General features: G+C 53.1%; 2 protein-coding genes across 4 annotated transcripts in view; both read left to right on the top strand.

Moving 5' to 3' along the window:
- LOC125621599 (butyrophilin subfamily 1 member A1) overlaps positions 1 to 22,911 on the top strand; it is a 655,591-nt gene that overhangs the window by 463,561 nt on the left and 169,119 nt on the right. The gene's annotated exons all lie outside the window — the stretch shown is intronic.
- The window catches only part of LOC142069252 (E3 ubiquitin-protein ligase TRIM39-like), a 46,004-nt gene continuing 34,664 nt past the window's right edge, over positions 11,572 to 22,911 (top strand). Inside the window, 1 exon segment of the mRNA XM_075119856.1 lies at positions 11,572 to 12,060. Within this exon segment, the coding sequence (XP_074975957.1) occupies positions 11,641 to 12,060 (420 nt within the window). The 5' untranslated portion in view covers positions 11,572 to 11,640.

Genomic DNA, 22,911 nt, shown 5'->3' on the forward strand with positions numbered 1-22,911 from the left:
AGATCCCATGGGGCTGAACTTTCTCATGCCAGTTCTTACCCTTGCTAGATCCCAAAACCTTTGCATGTAAACTTAAGACCTGGTTCTCCCCCTCTCTCCTCTCATGCAGTGCCTAGGACGTTTCTGGTGGTCCCTTTGTCCCCCACAAGGTTGGCTGCCCCAATACTGGATGGAGGTTCACCGCCCCCTGAGTCAAGGTGAGCTGAATTCCCTCTCCTCTCCGGCTCAGGATCCTTCACCATCTCCCAAGAAGTTTCTGATCCACCGCTTGGGCATTGCCCCCCTGGGTGGGTGCCATAGATTGGCAGTGCACTGCAGCAGCCTCCATGTCCCTACTTGTGGCCTGAGACACTGCCAACCTCATGGTCTGTACAGCTCCTGGGTCCCTCTGATGGGTTAGCAGAGACCTTAATTCCCTGAGCTGAGCTGTAGGGCCCAGCAGATTTCCCTTTCAGTCAGTAGGTTCTGTCCCTTCTCTGGAGCAGCAGGGATCTCACCCACTTCCTCCTCAGGCCTTTGCCTGCAAACCTGGGGGTGTCGCCTAACTCCTCTGGGACATGGGCGGTGGATGAGCCACCAGCTCGGGGAGGCTAGGCCCCAGTCCACCCCTTCTGCCTGAGGCCGCAGCCCACCCTCCCCCTTCCCCCCAAGCCCAGATCCCCCTGCAGCCATGAGCCCTCCCCACACCCAGAGTGCTGGGCGCCCCCCCAACCCCAGAGCATCGGGCCGGCGGGCAGCACATGGCCCCCCAGAGCAGCGGGAGGCCGCAGACACCCCCCGAGCCCCGGAGTGGCAGGTGGCATGCAGCCCCCCTTTCCTCCCCAGCTCTGGAGCGCTGAGCAGCTTGGCCCCAGTGCTGGGGCCCCCCTGGCACTGGGCAGCTCCAGCTACACCAAGTCCCGGCCACCCTAGCCCCAGCCCCAGCCGGCTTCCCTTCCTGGGAGAGGAGCAGCCTGCCTGGGCTGGGGCCAAGTAGCAGCGGAGGGAGGGGGCCTCTGGGCGGAGCATGGGTGGGGCCACGCGGGGCTGGTTGGGCAGGCTCAGCCTTCCCCTGCCTATTAAATGCACCACTCATGCTCTGGGAGTCTAACCAGGGAATGTGACCCCCCCCCCCTTTCCCCATCAGCTGTTCTATCTGCGGTTTTGCTCACATCCTTTTGCCTGTCTGGAGCTACCTGAGGGGGCTGATTCAGCCCTTCTGTGTTCACAGCCAGAACATCATTCCCCACAAGCAAAGAACGTGGCAAACCAGCTACAGCCCGCACCCCCGACCCTTCCGGAGGCTGGGTAGAAATCTGTGACACAGGCAGCAGGAAGCCTTGTACACCCGGAGCCTCCATCCATAGTTCACACCCTGGGAGCATCTGACGGTGTGGGGTTTCACTGCGTGGGGCTTATCTATGGTCTTAGAAATCCCGGTATCTCTCCTTCCAGTGTATGTATGTCTCCCCATTAACCTTCCGCCACTCCGGTCTCCAGAGCCTGTACTCGGTCGCTGGGGGCCAGGGGTTGCTTGCACCTAATGCCCACATACGCCACCTGCCCACAGGGGAGGTAATAACACACGCTGCACTCAGTGTAATGAACTGGAGAGCCCCCATCCTGCTGCTGGATTTCTGCCTGCATTACTTTGATTCTTGTAAGGGGGGTTGTATGTTTGCTCCTTGTATGTGTAACCCTTCTGCCCGTCAGAGTTGGCAGCAACAAGGGCCAGGTTCAATATCTAGGGGATCCATTCCAATAACACAATGCAAACCGTCTCGAGCCCCCACCCAGTGACCTGGGACAAATATATACCACCCCCGCTGGGCGCCTCCAAGAGGCAATACTTCCCCTCTCGCAAGCACATAGTCTGAGTGTAGGAAAAGCCTTTTAATAACAGAGAGAAACAATGTGGCATTATGTTGGGGAAACACCACCAACAGGATTCCTAACACAACCCATGAGCAAAAAAAACCCACCCCAAGCAAATTGGAGCATGCCCTTTTCCCTTGGGTTCTTGAGTCCAGCAACCCCAAATCACCCAAAGTCCCAAAGTCCCAAAAGTCCAATGCCCCAAAAGTCTCTGTCCCTGGTCAGGGCAGCCCCAGAGTTCGAAAGTTTATCTGTGGAGCTTTACCTCCCAACCTGGGTGGAAATGGGACGGGGGTAAGAGGCACCTTACATGATCTGAAGCTGACCGCCCCATAGCAGCGCTCCGCTCCGCCAGCCGCCCCACGAACTCCTTCGCTCAGCTGCGCTCCGCTCTGCCAGCCGCCCCACGAACTCCTTCGCTCAGCTGCGCTCCGCTCCGCCAGCCGCCCCACGAGCTCCTTCACTCAGCTCCATAGCCCACAAGCAGCTCCTGCCATCCACAAACTGCTCCACGTCGAACTGCTTCACCAGCCGGTCCGCAAGGCACTCCAGCCGTCCCACAAACTGCTCCACAATATATCTTCAGGCTCCCCCACTACTTAACACAACACTCAGTGATTTCAGCTCTTAGGTGAATTCAGCTTGTAGTAGGGGAGCCCCAGTGTTGGTGCACTGTCAGCCCAAAGTGAGCTCAGCAGCCTATAACCAGACTTCTAATGAAATCAAAATTAGCTCTGATATTCCACAGTGGAGAGAGGAGGAAGTGCAATTAGCATGTAAGGCCCTCACCAAGGGGCCCATACCACCAAGTATTAATACTTATCCCCAGCCTCTCTCCATTCACACAGTTTTGGAACCCATGACCCTTGCCTAGCGAGTGCTACTTAGTTGATGGTGAATCCCTCCATCATAACAAAAGGCCACGTACAGTTCCAAGCACAGTTCCCATAATCAGGGTAATAACAATTTATTCTTCCTGCCCCAATAACAGAGACACTGGGGATCCCACAGCAGCCAAAGTGACCATTTGGGCAGCTATGGTCTCATTCTAGGCGTGGTGGGTGTGCCTATGCAAATGAGATTGGCCCCTGAAGTTCTTTTCCACAACTTGCCACACCTCACCACCAGATGTCAGGGTGGAGCTCATCCTGACACTGCTTACATATGTGTTTTTCTTTCTTGAGGGCTGGAGGGAGTTTAGAGACTGTTTATTAGGTCTATCTGGCTATCACGCTCCCTTTCTAAATTCCCTCACAGAACTCCCTTGTTTGCTGCTTCTCTTCACTAGCTGCTCTGGTTGTTTATGAGCTGGCTTTTTAACCCCCTGATCTCGCTGAATTAGACCTGCCCCCTCATCAAGGGATTCTAAAGGGGAGATGTACACGTGCTGGCTTTGGTCAAGGTACAACACCTAAAATAGCAGAGTAGCCGTGAAGGTGCGGGTGGTGGGATAGGCCAGACACCCAAGTACGATCCCGCCCCAGACTCTAGGTAGATACTTCAGCATCCAGCCTCTCCAGCTGCCCCCGCTGCCACAGCGACACTGGTCTTTTTAGCTCACAAGCTCAGTCAAAGCTTACGGGGTACGTCTACCCCAGCTGGAAATTCCACCTTCAGCTGCAACGTAGACGTCCCCAGAGAGAGAGCTGGGGCTGTGTGTGGGATTCAGTGTGAGGGCAGAAGCAGAGCCGCTGAGCAAGGCAGCGGGCAGGGCAGTAGCAGGAGAGAGAGACAGTTTGTAGTGAAGGAAACTCACATGGTCACCGGGCTTCCTCCGGAAAGGTCCACTGCATGCGAGTGATCAGGAGGAAGGAGATGCTGATTGTCAGTCGGGGCCTTAAGCAACAGTGGCAGGATTCTCCCCTGCCCTGCCCCTCCTGCTGCCATTTACGCCTGGGCAGAGTGGGGGGTAAACCCTGCCAACCAGAGTTCTCCTCTCACACCAACAGTGGCATTAAAACCAAGTTAGCCCTCACTTTGCACAGGTGTAAACACCGACGCAAGGGGACAGGCAGGGGAGAATCAGGCCTGATGTGCACTAGAGGGAACAGGGTGGTGGCCAGGGGCACTAAAAGGGCTGCCACCCCTTCCTCCTGCCCCAGCTTTCAACCACTGCCAGGGACTGCTGCCCTTAGCTCCACTTTGTTCTAGTCACTAATGTTTTGGCCACTTACTCACTTAATTTTTGTCTTTCCTACTGGTTTCTGCTCTCTGCAGGACACCTTGTGGGCTGTTGTCATCAGTCTGGGATCACAGAATTATTGAAATACAGGGTTGGAAGGGGCCACAAGACCTCATCAATCTAGGCCCTGAGCTGTGGCAGGACCAAGTAAACCCTAGACCATCCCTGCCAGGTGTTTGTCCAACCTGTTCTTAAACCCCCCCGGTGATGGGGATTCCACAACCGCCCTTGGAAGCCTATTTACAGTCCTCTTTGGAGCAGCCCTTAGCAGATTGGAAGGCTGTTCTCAGATCCCCTCTCAGCTTTCTTTTCTCAGGACTAAACATGCCTAGCTGTTTTTTCAACCTTTCCTCAGAGGTCAGGTTTTCTCAACCTTTGATCATTTTTTGTTGCTCACCTGTGGACTCATCTTTCCTAAAGAGGGGCACCCAGGATTGCACTCACTACTCAGCTGAGGCTTCAGTGAGGGACAATTACATCCCCTGTCTTACAGAACACTCCTGTTAATACTTCCCACACTGATATTAGCCTTCTTCACAGTTCTGTTACATTGTTGACTCCTATTGTTATTTGTGATCTACTATGACCCCCAGATCCTTTGCAGCCGTACTACCTCCTAGCCAGCTATTCCCCATTTTGTAGTTATGCATTTGACTTGTCCTTCCTAAATGAAATACTTTGCACTTGTCCTAACTGAATTTCTTTTAGTTGAATTCTGACCAATTCTCAGCCTTGGTGTCTTAGAAACTGAACCTGCAGAGGACGTAAAGGCTGGCTGTAGTCAGAGCGTGAGCCGCACAGCTATAAATTCTCTTTCAGTCATACCACATCCTGTGCAAGGGCTTCGGAAACAAATGAAACAATTCTACAGTTAAAAACAGCCACCTTCCAAAATCCCCTTGAAACTGCACTTATGGTGCAAAGTCACTTTAACTGGCTGAGAGTGATCTGGAAGAGCTGGAGATCAGTGACACAGACAGTCACTGCAGCCGAGTGCAATGAGACCTTCAGCCTTGATACTCTCAGGGAGAACCCAGGCCCCACTTAAGTCAGTGGCAGAATTCCCCTTTGCCCTCAGTACTGTGCTGCGATAGGCAGCTGGAGGAGAGCCATTGGATCATCCCAGTGGTGTCCCCAATGCATCTCTGGAAGGGCCTAGCCACAAGCATCCCACTCTCTGTTTGTTCTGGTTTTGTACAGCACCTAGCGCAATGAGGCCCTGGTCTATGAGTGGGGTCCCTAGGCACTACTGTAAAACTATTACTCCTCCTCTTCCCCTGCTCACAGTCTATGCACCTCAGCTTCACTCCACACCTCCCCTCCTCCCTTCTGCCTCTGCACCTTATCTCTGAGCAATCTCATTAAAAACCATGGCTTTCATTATCATCTTTATGCTGACAACTCCTAGATCAGCCTATCCACTCTGGGCCTGTTTCTGTCAGTCCAGACTGAAACCTCCAGTCTGTCTCCTTGTCTCTGTCCTCACTGATATCCCACCATCAGCTTAAACGCAACACAGTTAAAACAAAGCTCCTAATCTCCCCACATCCAACCTCCCACTCACCCTCCATTTTCAGTCACCATGGGCAGCGCCATAGGGGTGGTCACTCAGGCCATGAACTGGGCTTTGCCTTCGATTCAGCCCTCTCTGTAGCCCCACACTTCCAAGTCATGTCTGAATCTTACCACTTCGTCCTTTACAAAATGTCTTCAAGATCTGGCCTTTCCAATCTGGTAATACAATTGACAGAGTTCAGCAGAAAAATAGAAGTCTGAACTCGCCCCTTGCCTAACCGTTGCCAGATGGTAATGGCTGGATGGGTCTGTGGCACAGGTAGATGAACTATGCAAATCAAGGGGACTGTCAGACTTTAAAGTTTCTGCAACCGGAGACCATGTCTACACTAAAAACACTACAGCAGCACAGTAGGAAATCCAGCTCCCGAGGTCGACAGAAGCAATCTACCATGGACCTAGCGCTATCTTCGCCGGGGGCTAGGCTGGCTTAGCTGCATCTCTCAGGGGTGTGGATTTTTCACACCCCTCAGCAACGTAGCTGGGTCGATCTAATTTTCAAGTGCAGACGTGGCCTGTGGCTGTGGGCCCGTTCGAGCTCCCGCCAACCTGGAAACTCCATGAACAAACGCTCATTTAGAAAGAGTCCTCCTCCATAGAAGCCCACTCCGTGCCCAGGACACACACATGGTTCACTGGGGTGGGGCTGAGAGGCTGGTGCTGGCACAGGACAGAACCTGGGTTGTTTGGTGACCTAACTGTGCACTGGCAGACTGTCCAATACTGGGGTTTGTTTTGAAAGTGTCGCCTTCACTTAGAATCTCCAGGCTTTTGAACCTTAGTGGTTTTGAGAAAACTACAATATTCTCTTAGTACGGGGAGCTTTCCCCTTCAGTGAGACTTCTCTCCCCTGCCACCTTTAGCTCCAGTTTAACAAAAGCGCTCCCCTCCCCCGAATCTATGAATTTCCTCAGGTCTTTGAGGATGGCAGGGGGTGGGCGGGGGGTGGAGCTTTTCAAAGTTCGTTCTGTAGCAGGAATTTTTGCAGGGTTTTAATCTCCAGATCAGGCCCAGATGGGGCTGAAAATGTCTCCACTGGACTCTGCCCTGGTCCCTTCAGGTCCTGCAGAAATAGCAGCTCAGCCTGGCCCAAGACTCTGGCCCTTTGTGCTCCAGAGTGGGAGGTGAGTGAGCTAGTATCTGCAGCAGCTGAAGGGTTAAAGGAACCATCTCTCATGTGTGGGGAGCTGCAGCCCCGGCACTTCCGCAGGGAGGGTGTTTGTGAGAAGAGGGGAAGTGCCCCAGCCACAGAGAACAGCACAGCAAGAGCTAGGACTGGCAGAGTCTCTTTCCATGTTGAATTAACTTATGGGCTCAAAGTTTCAGAACTGGAGGATGGAGCTTCGTGCACTGAAAATGGGAGCTCAGCTCTGTACCTGCTTCTGCCCTGGAGACTGCAGAATGTGCTTGTGAAGGGCCTTGCTGCACGGGCTGGTTGTGGGCATAATCCCCCCCGTGGGCCCCATCCTGCAGCCCTGGTTCACGTGAGCCATCTCACTGGTGCCCTGACATCAATGGGGCTCCTCCAATGAGTGAGGGAAGAGGAGCCAGGACGTTAGTGTGGGGAGGGAGGGGGGGTTCTGGTAGCTGTGCGTGCAAATGTCTGTGCGCTTCTGCATGTGCATTTCCAGTGCACTCAGATGGGCCTCTACCCTGTGAAACACCAACCGAGATGTTTCCCCTCATCACCATTCGCCCTTATGGCTGGCATCTGCCCGAACCATAAACTGTCACCACATTGATGCTCTGGACACATTTAACTATGTGAATAATGCTGAATATGGGGCCCAGGAGCTACCACTGATCTCCAAGCATGGGTCAGCTCCCCAGGACACTCACACCCCACTGGCTCTAGGTTGTCTTAGCAAACAGGAATCCTGCAAATGCTCAATGCTCCCCATGGCCACAGTAATTCTTGTTATTTACAATGTTGGTAAGGTAGCTTTTGGTAAGTCATTTCCTACTGTTTAAAACATAAAAGTTATTTTCAGTATAATTGGAATATCCTCTACATCATCACAAGGGTTTGAACGCTGGTCTTTCATCACTGCAGCGCAGCTCTTCACCACTTGAACTAAAGAACTAGTTACAATAGCTGGCAGTAGCAGTAGGCTGTTACCGTCCACACAACATCCACAAAAAATAGTGGGTTACATATGCATGAGTAGCCCCATATTGCAGACAGCTTAGTCAAGCACATAGACTGTGACATTCCCCTGGTGTTGTCTAGACCAGTGATCTGCTAGGTCACTCCAATCCTTGAGTCTGGGAGCCAGCCTTACCCTGCTCTGCTGTGGGAACCCCCACTCCTGGGCTGTTCACACACAGCCTCTAGCATGTAAGCTGCTCCCAGCTACATGAGTGAGCACTTTTGGCCAGCCGCTGCTTGCATTTTGCAATCAAAGGACACTAGCCAATATCTCCGGTCCCAGACACAACCCTAGGAACCTCCATCTTGCAGTGTCCAGTTACGCCTGCTGGACGCTGCAAGCTTATATGAGTTTGTCAATTTAACAAAGAAATTGATATGTACCAGGCTTGTTATCCCAAGGGGAGGCTCTGACATGCTTCAAACCAAACGCACTGCTTCAGGTAGAATAAACAAACAAATTTATTAACTGCAAAAGATAGATTTTAAGTGATTATAAGTCAAAGCACAAGAAGTCAGATTTGGTCAAATGAAAGAAAAACAAAACACATTCTAAGCTGATCTTAACACTTTCAGTTCCCTTACAAACTAAGATACGCCTCACCACAGCTGGCTGGCTGCCCTTTAACCAGGCTCTCCCCTTTGATCAGTGCTTCAGTCACTTGGTGGTGGTGTCTGTAGATGTAGGTGGAAAAGAAAGAGCATGGCAAAGGTCTCTCCCTTTTATCGTGTTCTTTCTTCCCTCTTGGCTCCCCCCCCCCCCCGCTTCAGAGTCAGGTGAGCATTACCTCACCTTAGTCCCAAACTGACCAAGGGAAGGGGGGTGACTCACTTGAGAGTCCAATAGATCCTTTGTTGCTGCCTAGGCCAGTGTCCTTTGTTCCTGTGAAGCTGGGCTGGGTTTGTCCCATACATACCCTGATGAGGTGTGTACTGCCCCTCTGCTCCTGGAGAGTTTTGCCTGAGCTTCTTTTAAGCCATGAGGACACATTTTCAGCCTCATAACTATATACCTGAAATTACAACCTATAACATTACTATAACAACAATGCTCAGTACATCATGAGCCTTCCAAAGACACCCAAGATGACAAACTTTGCATTGGATACCACACAATCATATTATAAGGATGAACATGGGGGTGCAGGGTGTTCCCCAAAGGTACAGAGTGTCACAACATGACGAGTGGCAGTGGAGTTATTCCTTAAGCTACAAAGGCAAGAGGAGTGCAACATTCATCTTCCCATGTGTAGTAGCTACGACACGTGATTCCTTGTGGCATTCATGGAGGTGCTGACCACAGTGGAACACCGCTTTTGGGCTCAGAAAACAAGCACTGAGTGGTGGGATCACATCATCATGCACGTCTGGGATGATGAGCAGTGGCTGCAAAACTTTCAGATGAGGAAAGCCACATTCGTGGGACCGTGTGATGAGTTTGCCCCAGCCTTGCAGCCCAAAGACATGAGAATGAGAGCTGCCCTGTCGTTGGAGAAGCACATGGTGATTGCACTGTGGAAGCTAGCTACTCCAGACTGCTACTGATCGGCCACTTACCAGTGCGGAGTGGGAAAGTTGACCATTGGACTCTGAAAGGCCGTGACTCTGGGCAACATGCGTGACATCGTGGATGGCTTTGCACAAATGGACTTCCCTAACGACCACTTCACTCAGCCACTGCCTCTTCCTCCTCCTCCTCCTCCTCAGACCAACCACAACAGCACCTTCTGCCTCAGCACCGCAGCCCCAATCCTAGCCAAGTGCCGAGGGGAGGCCAGAGGGCAGGGGGCTGGAGAGTGAGCCCAGCCCACACTCATTCTGCAGTGCTGTGTCCTGTCCCATGGGGCTGTGCCTGGCTCCCCATTGCAGGCTGAGTGAGGGGCAGGCTCACACTATAGCCCCTCCCCCCATTGCCCCTTTCCACCAGGCTGGGTTTAGGGTCACAGTGCAGAGGTGGAAGGTGTTGCTGCAAGTGGTCAGAGCCCCCAGGTCACAACACCCACAGCAGGGAGCCAAGCCCAGCCCTGTGGGACAGAAGACATCACTGCAGGGTTTTTGCGGGCGTCAGTGCGCCCATGAACCCCTGATCAAACCACCCTGGTATGAACTTCTCGTCATGTCTGTGCTCCTCCCATGTTTCATTCTTTACAACCCACTAGATGGGCTCTCTGGCCTGTGAGCCAGACATCAGCAACGACTTGCTGTTAATGGTCAGGATGCTCTTAGCAGGTAGCTGAAGAGATGTGCAGCTTTCTGAGTCATAGCAGACACTGTAAATTCCTCCAACGAAGCCGAAGAGCTCTGGGATCTGTGTGCCCCCAGGAGCGGGTCATGGGGCTCCCAGAGGGGAACGTCCCCAAGGCAATTCCTTCCCATGCCCCCCTGAGGTGTGCAGCTCTGAGCATGCTGAGATCCATGGCTACAGCTGCATAAACTACGAGGGGCAGGGGTCAAAGATAAAACCCGAATCCTCCTACAGCCTGACAATGTGTGTCCCCAGACTGTGCCATCAAAATGGAGAGGCTCAGGCTGTACCTTCAAAATGAGATCAACTTGTCAGCTTGTCAGAGTAAGCCAAAAAGTCTGGACACCAGTGGCTTCTGGGAAAACAATGCAGCAGAAACCAAGGTGCAGCACCTGGACCTTTCTAGCAGTTGGCCCCAAGCCCCCAGGTTGCCTATATAGGGCTTGATCTTGCTTCTATCGGAGTCAATGTCAACACTCCCATGGAGCCCACAGAGAAATAAAGCTACTGTGACTGCACTAAAAATCCTGCCTCTGATGCTCCAACCTGAGCTGTCGACTCTTGAGGCTGGTGATCTGGCTGTTCAGGCACCTTAATTCTGGCACTTCACAGTGTTTACATGCTTGACTTCGCCACCTGAACTTTTTTTTAATGTCGTTCTCTGCATGGAATTGAATCTCAGCTGTGCCATCACGCAGTGCCAGCCTGCGCTGTACGGCCTGCCTGCAGAGTGCCCTCACTGCGGGCAAGGCAGAGCTCAGGGGCTGTAGCTTAGGCTACACTTGCAACTGAACGACAAAAGTTTTGCTGTGGCAAGTGCAAGTGTAAACGGCGCTTTGTCGACACAGCCTTGTCGCTAACAGCTGCACAGTGTAGACATAACCTAAATGGTCTCTGGTTTCCACTGTCTAAAGGACAGGAGAATTTGGCCAAAGGTTGCCACACAAAGCAAAGTGAGGTTCAAAATGACAGGGGCTTTGAATCCTTAGTGTCCTGTAGCATTTATATTTACAGAAATTTCCAAAGCATCCATAACCCTAACTTTCTACCTGAGCTTTGTGACACCCCCTTCTCTCCTGAGGGAGCCGAAAAATCCCTCAGTGCACTTGTAACCCTCTGGTGAGTGTGTGTCATTCACACCCCCCTTGATGGCTGACCCACAGGGTTTATGGGTTTTTACAGCTCTGAACTTCACAAACTGACTCTTTAGCTCCAGTTGTAGAGACTTGTGCTAAGCGCTGTCGGTCCCCACTTCAATCCCCAGTGAGTGTTGGGATGGGTGAAGCAGTTCCTGCCTGTGGGGCAGAGGATATGCTCTCCCTTCCAGCCTATGTGACAAGCAATACACTTCAGATTGGTTCATATTCTTCCCCCTCTCTTCATTGCCCCCTGTTCTCCCATCCCTTCTCCCCACCTCCATCCATTCCTTCTCTCCTGCCCTCTCCCTGTCCTTCCCCCTCTTTTACTCTCCTTCAGTTTCACTTTCCTGTTTTCTCCCCCTCCTGGCTCCTCCTTTTTCTTCTTCTCCTTCTGTGGCTGGGACTAGCAGATACTTGCAGGTGGCCCCTCCCAGTGTCAGCACAAGACCACACTGCACAGCCAAGGGCAGAGAGAACAGATACTCACCCAGCTGCCATGGCCGCTGCAGCTACAGCAGGGGAAATACAAGATGAAGCTATTTGCTCCATCTGCCTGGAATATCTGACGGAGCCGGTGACTATCGCGTGTGGGCACAACTTCTGCCGAGCCTGCCTCACCCGGTACAGTGAGGAGAAGGGAACGGGGACACCCCTGACCTGTCCCCAGTGCAGAGCCCAGTTCCAAAAAGGGGAGTTCAAGCCCAACGCCCAGCTGAACAACATCATACAAAGGATCAAACAACTGGGGTTAAAACCAGGAAAAGGGCAAAAGGAGGATCTGTGTGAGAGACACGAGGAACGTCTCAAACTCTTCTGTGAGGAGGATGGAGAAACTATTTGCTTGGTGTGTGAGAAATCCCGACACCACAAGTCTCACACTGTGGTTCCCATTGAGGAGGCTGCCCAAGAGTACAAGGTAGGAAATACTGTTGACTTTGCTTAATTAAACCCCTTAAGGACACCAGGTTTATTCCCCATCAATACAAGGACAAACATTCACCCCTGGCTGCCTAAGGTTAGGCACCTAAAGGAAAGGGGCCTGGTTTTCAGAGGGGATGAGCACTGGGGGTTGTAGATAATGAGAAAAGGTCTGAACTTTTTTTGCTCCAACACTGCAAGTTCCAACATGTAATAGAGAGAACAGGGCTGATGGCTCTTTATGCACCTGCAACCCGTCTGCCAGGTGGAGTGGGCAGCAAGAACATAAGACCATAAGAACAGCCATCCCCTGTCGGAGCAAAGGTGCATCTAGCCCAGTATCCTGTCTTCTGACAGTGGCCAATGCCAGGTGCCCCAGAGGGAGTGAACAGAACAGGTGATCATCAAGGGATCCATCCCCTGTCGCCCATTCCCAGCTTCTGGGAACAGCTGATCCGTGGCAGGTGGGAGGCGCTGGGAGGATGGGGCAGGAGCTGATCTCAGGGTCTCCAGCAGGCAGGAGACATTAGGGGGCAGGGGAAGAGCTGATCGGTGGGGCTGCCAGTAGGTGCTGAGCACCCACTATTTTTATTCCATGGTTGCTCCAGCCCGGGAGCACCCACAGAGTTGGTGCCGATGGTAAAAAAGAAACTTTAAATGAGAGGAGGGAAGTCACCCGGCATTAATTAAGGAAAATGCCACACGCAGGATTCATAAACATAAAACCGTGAGCAAAACACCCTCTCCAGTGTACGTTGGTCAGTGTCTTCTGCCTCATGTTCTGGGGTTCTACAACCAAAAGTTCCTTTGCTGTGCCCCTCTCTGCTCCCTCACCCCACCCCACTCACAGTGGCTGTCCTAAGTCAGTGAAGACTCAGAGTTCAGAGATGCATCTGTGTGAGCTCAGCTCCCACCCTGGTTCGGGGGGGGGGAGGACGAAGATGGTACCTTGCTTGCTCCAGTGTCCAAGCCAGGGCCGTCCTTAGGCATACGCAGCTGCGTAGGGCACCATGAAATTTGGGGCACCAAATTGCCCCAAATTTAATGGTGCCCTAGGCAGCTGCATGCTGCATACTTGGCAGCACCAGCCCCGGCAACCAGCCCTATCCCTCAGCCAGCCCCCCGCGGGCTGTGCCCACTGCAAGGGGCAGGGCCTTTCCTACAGGGGTGTGGGGCTCCGGACACTCCCTCCACCCTGCCTCTTACCCTTCCCCCCTGCTCTGCCCCCGGCCCGCCCCCATTCCACCTCTTCCCCCAGCAACCCCGCACTCACCAGCAGTGGCAGGAAGTGGAGCAGCTGGGCCCCAGCCCGATCGACTCCGCCAGATCCCAGCCACGGCGCTCCGCTTCCCGCCGCCGGTAAGAGCGGGAGGTGATCCTTTCCCCAACCCGAGCGATATGGCTAGGGCCGGGGCAAGGGAAGCGGGGTGGGCTCCTCCCGGCCCCCCGCTAATCCCCAGGGCCACTCTGAGCCTGTGTGGCCCCCCACAACTCCTGCCATCCATACCCTGGGGGGGGTGGCCTGGGGCCCCACACAGCACCCCCCCACGGGGGGGGCTGCGTAGGGCACCCAAATGGCTAGAGAAGGCCCTGGTCCAAGTACTTGCTCTAGTGTCACCACCCTACCACACACCCCACTGTCTCACTCCACCGGCCGCCCTGCCAGCCATCACCTGCTTCTCTGCTATAACCTCTGCAGATCAGGGCCTGTCTACACTTGCAATTTAAAGCAGAAAAAGTCCCCTTTTGCTCAAAACCCTAGTCTCTTGAGGTTCTACGCTGCTCTTAGTGATTTTCAACTCTTAGTGGGGGAACGTCCTTGCTGAAGCAGGCTGGGCAGAAACGCTGTCCCACATCAAGTGATTTCAGCTCTAGTGATCACTTAACAAAACAAAAGACTCCGAATGGAGCCTTAATTAGTTCTGTCTTTGAACAGTGGAGAGGAGCAAGTTAAACCATGCCTAGGACACTTGGGTAAAGTCCACACTGCCCAGCAAGCACATCTGTCCCCACTTCCTCTTAAACTTCACAGGGGTCTGGCATCCAAGCCCCCTGCTTAATGAGATCAGTTCAGTGGAGGGTGACCCCCTCAATCAGGACAGGCTAAGCCAGGGGTGGCCAACCTGAGCCTGAGAAGAAGCCAGAATTTACCAATGCACATTGCCAAAGAGCCACAGGAATATGTCAGCAGCCCCCGATCAGCTCCCCCGTCCCGCTCCTGCGCCTCCCACCCACCAGCAGCCCTGCCGGTCAGAGCCTCCCCCTCCTCCTGGCACCTCCCGATCAGCTGTTCTGTGGCGTGCAGGAGGGTCTGGGGGGGAGGAGTGAGGGCACGGCGGGCTCAGGGGAAGGGGCAGAAAGGGGTGAAGTGGGGGCAGGGCCCATGGCAGAGCCAGGGGTTGAGCAGTGAGCACCCCCCGGCACCTTGGAAGGCTGGTGTCTGCAGTTCCAGCCCCGGAGTCGGTGCCTATACAAGGAACCGCATCTTAACTTCTAAAGATCTGCATGTGGCTCCGGAGCCACAGGTTGGCCACCCCTGGGCTAAAGCTACTCCGCTGCCCTTTCCTCATACAGTAAAGAGAACCCTATTTCATTACCCCCACATTCCATACTGAAGTGATCTGTAATCCAGCACCAGCCACAGTTGATCACTTTGGCAACACGGCCCTGCTGCTGGATACCTAGGCAGAGTCGGTGTGTTCATGTAAATACAGTCTGCACCTGAAGCCTTTTCCCCTCCCCAGCCAGCTGTCAGGGGAGAGCTCATTCAGACCCTGCTTGCACATGAAACAATCTGGACCCTGACTCATCCCTGCATGTCAGTGGCACAGAAAGCCACAGCTGGTACCTGTGTCCTGCTCTTCTTTCTTTCTTTCTTTCTTTCTTTCTTTCTTTCTTTCTTTCTTTCCCCATGTCCTGTTCTTCTCTCCTCCTTCAGCTCTTCCCCATCCAGCAGCCCTTCTCCACTCATATTGACTCCTGCAGCCATTAGCCCAGATAACATTAGTAGGATGACGGGGGGTCTTACAGCTTAGGTACACCAGGATGTACACACCAGGGTATTACAATTGTCTGACAAAGTTGGGGCCACCTGTGTCCTGACACGGTTGGGTTTTGACAGCGTGGGTGGACAACACGGTTCTGGAACCACATTAAAGAAACATGTTATTGCTCCCAACCCATCTGGGGCTGTGTCTTGGCTGGAGAGTGGGAGGCCGGGGATGAGACGCTGCTGAGGTTCCCTGCCCGCACCCCAGGAGAGAGGGGAGGACATGGGCTGATGTTAGGGCCCTGCCCAGGGTTGCAGAAGGAAGGGAGGGAAATGGCCTGAATTCCCTCCCGACAGGGACCAGACTCACTGACACACTCAGTTTGGCCTGAACTGTCCCAAATTTCTGCTCCAAGTCCCTTCTTCATTGAGCTGCTTCTCTGCCCAGGAACTCGCAGGCCACGTCGACACTGCAGGGGTTTCAGCAGCACAGCTACAGCCCGGCAGCAAAGAAGCCAGAGCGACCGAAGTGTCACGTTAAGATCAGGCCCAAGCCTCTGTGCTCACTGACAGGGCTCAGAGACAGCCGGGAAGTGCTGGCACTTCTCCCGTGAAGCACCTGCCTTGTTCTCCGGGATCTCAACTTTCACTTTGCTTTAAACTGAGGGTATGTCTACACTACGAAATTAGGTCGAATTTATAGAAGTCGGTTTTTTAGAAATCGGTTTTATATATTCGAGTGTGTGTGTCCCCACAGAAAATGCTCTAAGTGCATTAAGTGCATTAACTCGGCGGAGCGCTTCCACAGTACCGAGGCAAGCGTCGACTTCCGGAGCGTTGCACTGTGGGTAGCTATCCCACAGTTCCCGCAGTCTCCGCTGCCCATTGGAATTCTGGGTTGAGATCCCAATGCCTGATGGGGCTAAAACATTGTCGCGGGTGGTTCTGGGTGCATATCGTCAGGCCCCCATTCCCTCCCTCCCCCCGTGAAAGCAAGGGCAGACAATCATTTCGTGCCTTTTTTCATGAGTTACCTGTGCAGACGCCATACCACGGCAAGCATGGAGCCCGCTCAGGTAACCGTCTGTCACGGAGTCCCTGGGCGATGCTCTGGAACTGCTCCCCATGAAGCCAGTCAGGACTCTGGGGCAGTCGCCTTTCTGTGAGCAGCCTGTCTTCAGGACACACAGCTCACACAGCTTCCACCTTCCTGGGTCTGACCTCAGAGCATTCAGCATCCTCTGCCCCTCCGTGCGCTTCCCGCAGCGAGTCCGCTCAGGCGGGGCTCCTGGGGAAGCCAGAGGGTCCTGCACCCCAACTTCGCAGTCAGACGTGACTCTCAGCCAGCCAGTAAAACAGAAGGTTTATTAGACGACAGGAACATGGTCTAAAACAGAGCTTGCAGGTGCAGAGAACAGGACCCCTCAGCTGGGTCCATTTTGGGGGCAGTGAGCCAGACAACCACGTCTGCCCTTCACTCCATGTCCCAGCCAGCCCCAAACTGCAACTCCCTCCAGCCCCTCCTCCTCTGGGCTTTGTTCCTTTCCCGGGCCAGGAGGGCACCTGATTCCTTTGTTCTCCAACCCTTCAGCTTTCACCTTGCAGGGGGGGAAGGGCCCAGGCCATCAGTTGCCAGGAAACAGGGTGTCGGCCATTCTCTGTGTCCAGACCCCTGCACACACCTGCCCTCTAGGGCTCTGCAATGATCATACACCCTTACCCCACCACCTAGATACTTAAGAACTGCATAGGGGAAACTGAGGCACCCCCACAATATTCGGAGGAAACATTAAGAACAGGCCCACTTCGTCACACCGTCACCCTATGTCTCCTGGGTGCTGGCAGACGCGGTACGGCTTTGCTACACAGTAGCAGCAACCCCTTGCCTTGTGGCAGCAGACGGTACAGTACGACTGGTAGCCATCATCGTCATGTCTGAGGTGCTCCTGGTCGCCTCTGTGAGGTCGATCAGGAGCGCCTGGGCAGACATGGGCGCAGGGACTAAATTTGGAGTGACTTGAGCAGGTCATTCTCTTTAGTCCTGCAGTCAGTCCTATTGAACCGTCTTATGGTGAGCGGGCAGGCGATACGGACTGCTAGCAGTCGTACTGTGCCATCTTCTGCCGAGCAGCCATGAGATGTGGATGGCATGCAGTCCTTCTGCACCGTCTGCTGCCAGCCAAAGATGTAAAAGATAGATGGAGTGGATCAAAACAAGAAATAGACCAGATTTGTTTTGTACTCATTTGCTTCCCCCCCTCCCCTGTCTAGGGAACTCATTCTTCTAGATCACACTGCAGTCACTTACAGAGAAGGTGCAGCGAGGTAAATCTAGCCATGTATCAATCAGAGGCCAGGCTAACCTTCTTGTTCCAATAAGGACAATAACTTAGGTGCACCATTTCTTATTGGAACCCTCCGTGAAGTCCTGCCTGAAATACTCCTTGATGTAAAGCCACCCCCTTTGTTGATTTTAGCTCCCTGAAGCCAACCCTGTAAGCGCCCCTCCCAGCATCAGAGCAATGGCAAACAATCGGGCATCAGAGAGTGCTGTCCAGAGCACTCACAATGGAGCACTCTGATGGGGCTAAAACATTGTCGCGGGTGGTTCTGGGTACGTGTCGTCAGGCCCCCGTTCCCTCCCTCCCTCCGTGAAAGCAAGGGCAGACAATCATTTCGCGCCTTTTTTCATGAGTTACCTGTGCAGACGCCATACCACGGCAAGCATGGAGCCCGCTCAGGTAACCGTCACCCTATGTCTCCTGGGTGCTGGCAGACGCGGTACGGCTTTGCTGCACAGTAGCAGCAACCCATTGCCTTCTGGCAGCAGACGGTGCAATACGACTGGTAGTCGTCCTCGTCGTGTCCGAGGTGCTCCTAGCCACGTCGGCTGGGAGCGCCTGGGCAGACATGGGCGCAGGGACTAAATTTGGAGTGACTTGACCAGGTCATTCTCTTTAGTCCTGCAGTCCTATTGAACCGTCTTATAGTGCGCGGACAGGCGATACGGACTGCTAGCAGTCGTACTGTACCATCTTCTGCCAGGCAGGCAAGAGATGAGGATTGCTAGCAGTCGTATTGTACCATCTTATGCCAGGCAGGCAGGAGATGAAGATGGCTAGCAGTCGTACTGTACCATCTTCTGCCGAGCAGCCATGAGATGTGGATGGCATGCAGTCCTTCTGCACCGTCTGCTGCCAGCCAAAGATGTAAAAGATAGATGGAGTGGGTCAGAACAAGAAATAGACCAGATTTGTTTTGTACTCATTTGCCTCCTCCCCTGTCTAGATCACACTGCACTCACTCACAGAGAAGGTGCAGCGAGGTAAATCTAGCCATGTATCAATCAGAGGCCAGGCTAACCTCCTTGTTCCAATAACAACGATAACTTAGGTGCACCATTTCTTATTGGAACCCTCCGTGCAGTCCTGCCTGAAATACTCCTTGATGTACAGGCACACCCTTTGTTGATTTTAGCTCCCTGAAGCCAACCCTGTAAGCCGTGTCGTCAGTCGCCCCTCCCTCCGTCAGAGCAATGGCAGACAATCGTTCCGCGCCTTTTTTCTGTGCGGACGCCATACCAAGGCAAGCATGGAGGCCGCTGAGCTCATTTTGGCAATTAGGAGCACATTAACCACCACACGCATTATCCAGCAGTATATGCAGCACCAGAACATGGCAACGCGATACCGGGCGAGGAGGCGACGTCAGCGCGGTCCCGTGAGTGATCAGGACATGGACACAGATTTCTCTGAAAGCATGGGCCCTGACAATGCATGCATCATGGTGCTAATGGGGCAGGTTCATGCTGTGGAACGCCGATTCTGGGCTCGGGAAACAAGCACAGACTGGTGGGACCGCATAGTGTTGCAGGTCTGGGACGATTCCCAGTGGCTGCGAAACTTTCGCATGCGTAAGGGCACTTTCATGGAACTTTGTGACTTGCTTTCCCCTGCCCTGAAGCGCATGAATACCAAGATGAGAGCAGCCCTCACAGTTGAGAAGCGAGTGGCGATAGCCCTGTGGAAGCTTGCAACGCCAGACAGCTACCGGTCAGTTGGGAATCAATTTGGAGTGGGCAAATCTACTGTGGGGGCTGCTGTGATGCAAGTAGCCCACGCAATCAAAGATCTGCTGATATCAAGGGTAGTGACCCTGGGAAATGTGCAGGTCATAGTGGATGGCTTTGCTGCAATGGGATTCCCTAACTGTGGTGGGGCTATAGACGGAACCCATATCCCTATCTTGGCACCGGAGCACCAAGCCGCCGAGTACATAAACCGCAAGGGGTACTTTTCGATAGTGCTGCAAGCTCTGGTGGATCACAAGGGACGTTTCACCAACATCAACGTGGGATGGCCGGGAAAGGTGCATGATGCTCGCATCTTCAGGAACTCTGGTCTGTTTCAAAAGCTGCAGGAAGGGACTTTATTCCCAGACCAGAAAATAACTGTTGGGGATGTTGAAATGCCTATATGTATCCTTGGGGACCCAGCCTACCCCTTAATGCCATGGCTCATGAAGCCATACACAGGCAGCCTGGACAGTAGTCAGGAGCTGTTCAACTACAGGCTGAGCAAGTGCAGAATGGTGGTAGAATGTGCATTTGGACGTTTAAAGGCGCGCTGGCGCAGTTTACTGACTCGCTTAGACCTCAGCGAAACCAATATTCCCACTGTTATTACTGCTTGCTGTGTGCTCCACAATATCTGTGAGAGTAAGGGGGAGACGTTTATGGCGGGGTGGGAGGCTGAGGCAAATCACCTAGCTGCTGGTTACGTGCAGCCAGACACCAGGGCGGTTAGAAGAGCACAGGAGGGCGCGGTACGCATCAGAGAAGCTTTGAAAACCAGTTTCATGACTGGACAGGCTACGGTGTGAAAGTTCTGTTTGTTTCTCCTTGATGAAACCCCCCACCCCTTGGTTCACTCTACTTCCCTGTAAGCTAACCACCCTCCCCTCCTCCCTTTAATCATTGCTTGCAGAGGCAATAAAGTCATTGCTGCTTCACAGTCATGCATTCGTTATTCATTCATCACACAAATAGGGAGATGACTACCAAGGTATCCCAGGAGGGGTGGTGGAGGAGGGAAGGAAAATGCCACACAGCACTTTAAGCACAGCACTTTAAAAGTTTACAACTTTAAAATTTATTGAATGACAGCCTTCTGTTTTTTGGGCAATCCTCTGTGGTGGAGTGGCTGGTTGGCCGGAGACCCCCCACCGCGTTCTTGGGCGTCTGGGTGTGGAGGCTATGGAACTTGGGGAGGAGGGTGGTTGGTTACAGAGGGGCAGCAGTGGCAGTCTGTGCTCCAGCTGCCTTTGCTGCAGCTCAACCATACACTGGAGCATACTGGTTTGGTCCTGCAGCAGCCTCAGCATTGAATCCTGCCTCCTCTCATCACGCTGCCGCCACATTTGAGCTTCAGCCCTGTCTTCAGCCCGCCACTTACTCTCTTCAGCCCGCCACTTACTCTCTTCAGCCCTCCACCTCTCCTCCCGGTCATTTTGTGCTTTCCTGCACTCTGACATTATTTGCCTCCACGCATTCGTCTGTGCTCTGTCAGTGTGGGAGGACAGCATGAGCTCGGAGAACATTTCATCGCGAGTGCGTTTTTTTTTCTTTCTAAGCTTCACTAGCCTCTGGGAAGGAGAAGATCCTGTGATCATTGAAACACATGCAGCTGGTGGAGAGAAAAAAAAAGGGACAGCGGTATTTAAAAAGACACATTTTATAAAACAGTCGCTACACTTTTTCAGGGTAAACCTTGCTGTTAACATTACATACATAGCACATGTGCTTTCGTTACAAGGTCGCATTTTGCCTCCTCCCACCGCGTGACTACCCCCTCAACCTTCCCCCCTCCCTGTGGCTAACAGCGGGGAACATTTCTGTTTAGCCACAGGCAAACAGCCCAGCAGGAATGGGCTCCTCTGAGTGTCCCCTGAAGAAAAGCACTCTATTTCAACCAGGTGACCATGAATTATATCTCACTCTCCTGAGGATAACACAGAGAGATAAAGAACGGATTTTGGTTGAATGCCAGCAAACATACACTGCAATGCTTTGTTCTACAGTGATTCCCGAGTACGTGTTACTGGCCTGGAGTGGTAAAGTGTCCTACCATGAAGGACGCAATAAGGCTGCCCTCCCCAGAAACCTTTTGCAAAGGCTTTAGGACTACATCTAGGAGAACCGCAAATGCCAGGGCAAAGTAATCCTTTCACATGCTTGCTTTTAAACCATGTATAGCATTTTAAAAGGTACACTCACCAGAGGTCCCTTCTCCGCCTGCTGGGTCCAGGAGGCAGCTTTGGGTGTGTTCGGGGGGTACTGGCTCCAGGTCTAGGGTGAGAAACAGTTCCTGGCTGTCGGGAAAACCAGTTTCTCCGCTTGCTTGCTGTGAGCTATCTACAACCTCCTCCTCATCATCATCTTCTTCGTCCCCAAAACCTACTTCCGTATTGCCTCCATCTCCATTGAAGGAGTCAAACAACACGGCTGGGGTAGTGGTGGCTGAACCCCTTAAAATGGCATGCAGCTCATCATAGAAGCGGCATGTTTGGGGCTCTGACCCAGAGCGGCTGTTCGCCTCTCTGGTTTTCTGGTAGGCTTGCCTCAGCTCCTTCAGTTTCACGCGGCACTGCTTCGGGTCCCTGTTATGGCCTCTGTCCTTCATGCCCTGGGAGATTTTCACAAAGGTTTTGGCATTTCGAAAACTGGAACGGAGTTCTGATAGCACGGATTCCTCTCCCCAAACAGTGATCAGATCCCGTACCTCCCGTTCGGTCCATGCTGGAGCTCTTTTGCGATTCTGGGACTCCATCATGGTCACCTGTGCTGATGAGCTCTGCATGGTCACCTGCAGCTTGCCACGCTGGCCAAACAGGAAATGAGATTCAAAAGTTCGCGGTTCTTTTCCTGTCTACCTGGCCAGTGCATCTGAGTTGAGAGTGCTGTCCAGAGCGGTCAGAATGGAGCACTCTGGGATAGCTCCCGGAGGCCAATACCATCGAATTGTGACCACAGTACCCCAAATTCGAGCCGGCAACGTCGATTTAAGCGCTAATCCACTTGTCAGGGGTGGAGTAAGGAAATCGATTTTAAGAGCCCTTTAAGTCGAAATAAAGGGCTTCACTGTGTGGACGGGTGCAGGTTTAAATCGATTTAACACTGCTAAATTCGACCTAAAGTCCTAGTGTAGACCAGGGCTGAGTCTCCAGCTGTTTTAGTTGTGAAGAAAACCTCAAAACTGTGACCCAGATGTAGGGGATGCAGAGAGCTGGGCACAGTGGCTCTGAGAGGTGTGAACGGCCCCATTGCCTCAGTGAGGGGTGAGCTCAGGGATGATCATTTAAATATCAACACTGTTAATTATTTTGTTCCCCTGTGAGAGCGGAGAGGGAGAATTGCAGCTCAGCACCATTTACTGCCAGTGACGCCGTCTTCCGGTGCCACAAGTGGGTGATGTTTGGGAGATGCCACATCTTCTTTTCCCCCCAGTAAAGGAGGACCCGGCCCAGAGAGTCCAGCAGAGCCCAGGGGTATATTCTAGTCCCAGGACGGGAGCCAGGCCCCAGGAGCCCTTGGAGCCCATCAGCAACTCCATCCTGTTCTGAACATAGCACCATCCACTGTGAACAGATCATGGTGTCTCCTTTTGGTGACTCACATGGGCGGAGCTTATTTGTGGGTGGAGCTTCAAAGAATCCAGCCACATTTCCCCTCCCTCCCCCGCTCCGCCTTCTGATCCCTGCTCATTTATGAAGCTGTTTTGCTGCATGCAAAGGCTGCTTTTCCACCTCCTGTCTCTCACTAGCCCCTGCTGGCTCCCTCCCTCCCTCCCTCCCTCACTGCTT

This window comes from Caretta caretta, chromosome 14 (assembly GCF_965140235.1).
Source record: "Caretta caretta isolate rCarCar2 chromosome 14, rCarCar1.hap1, whole genome shotgun sequence".
Classification (NCBI taxonomy): Eukaryota; Metazoa; Chordata; order Testudines; family Cheloniidae; genus Caretta; species Caretta caretta.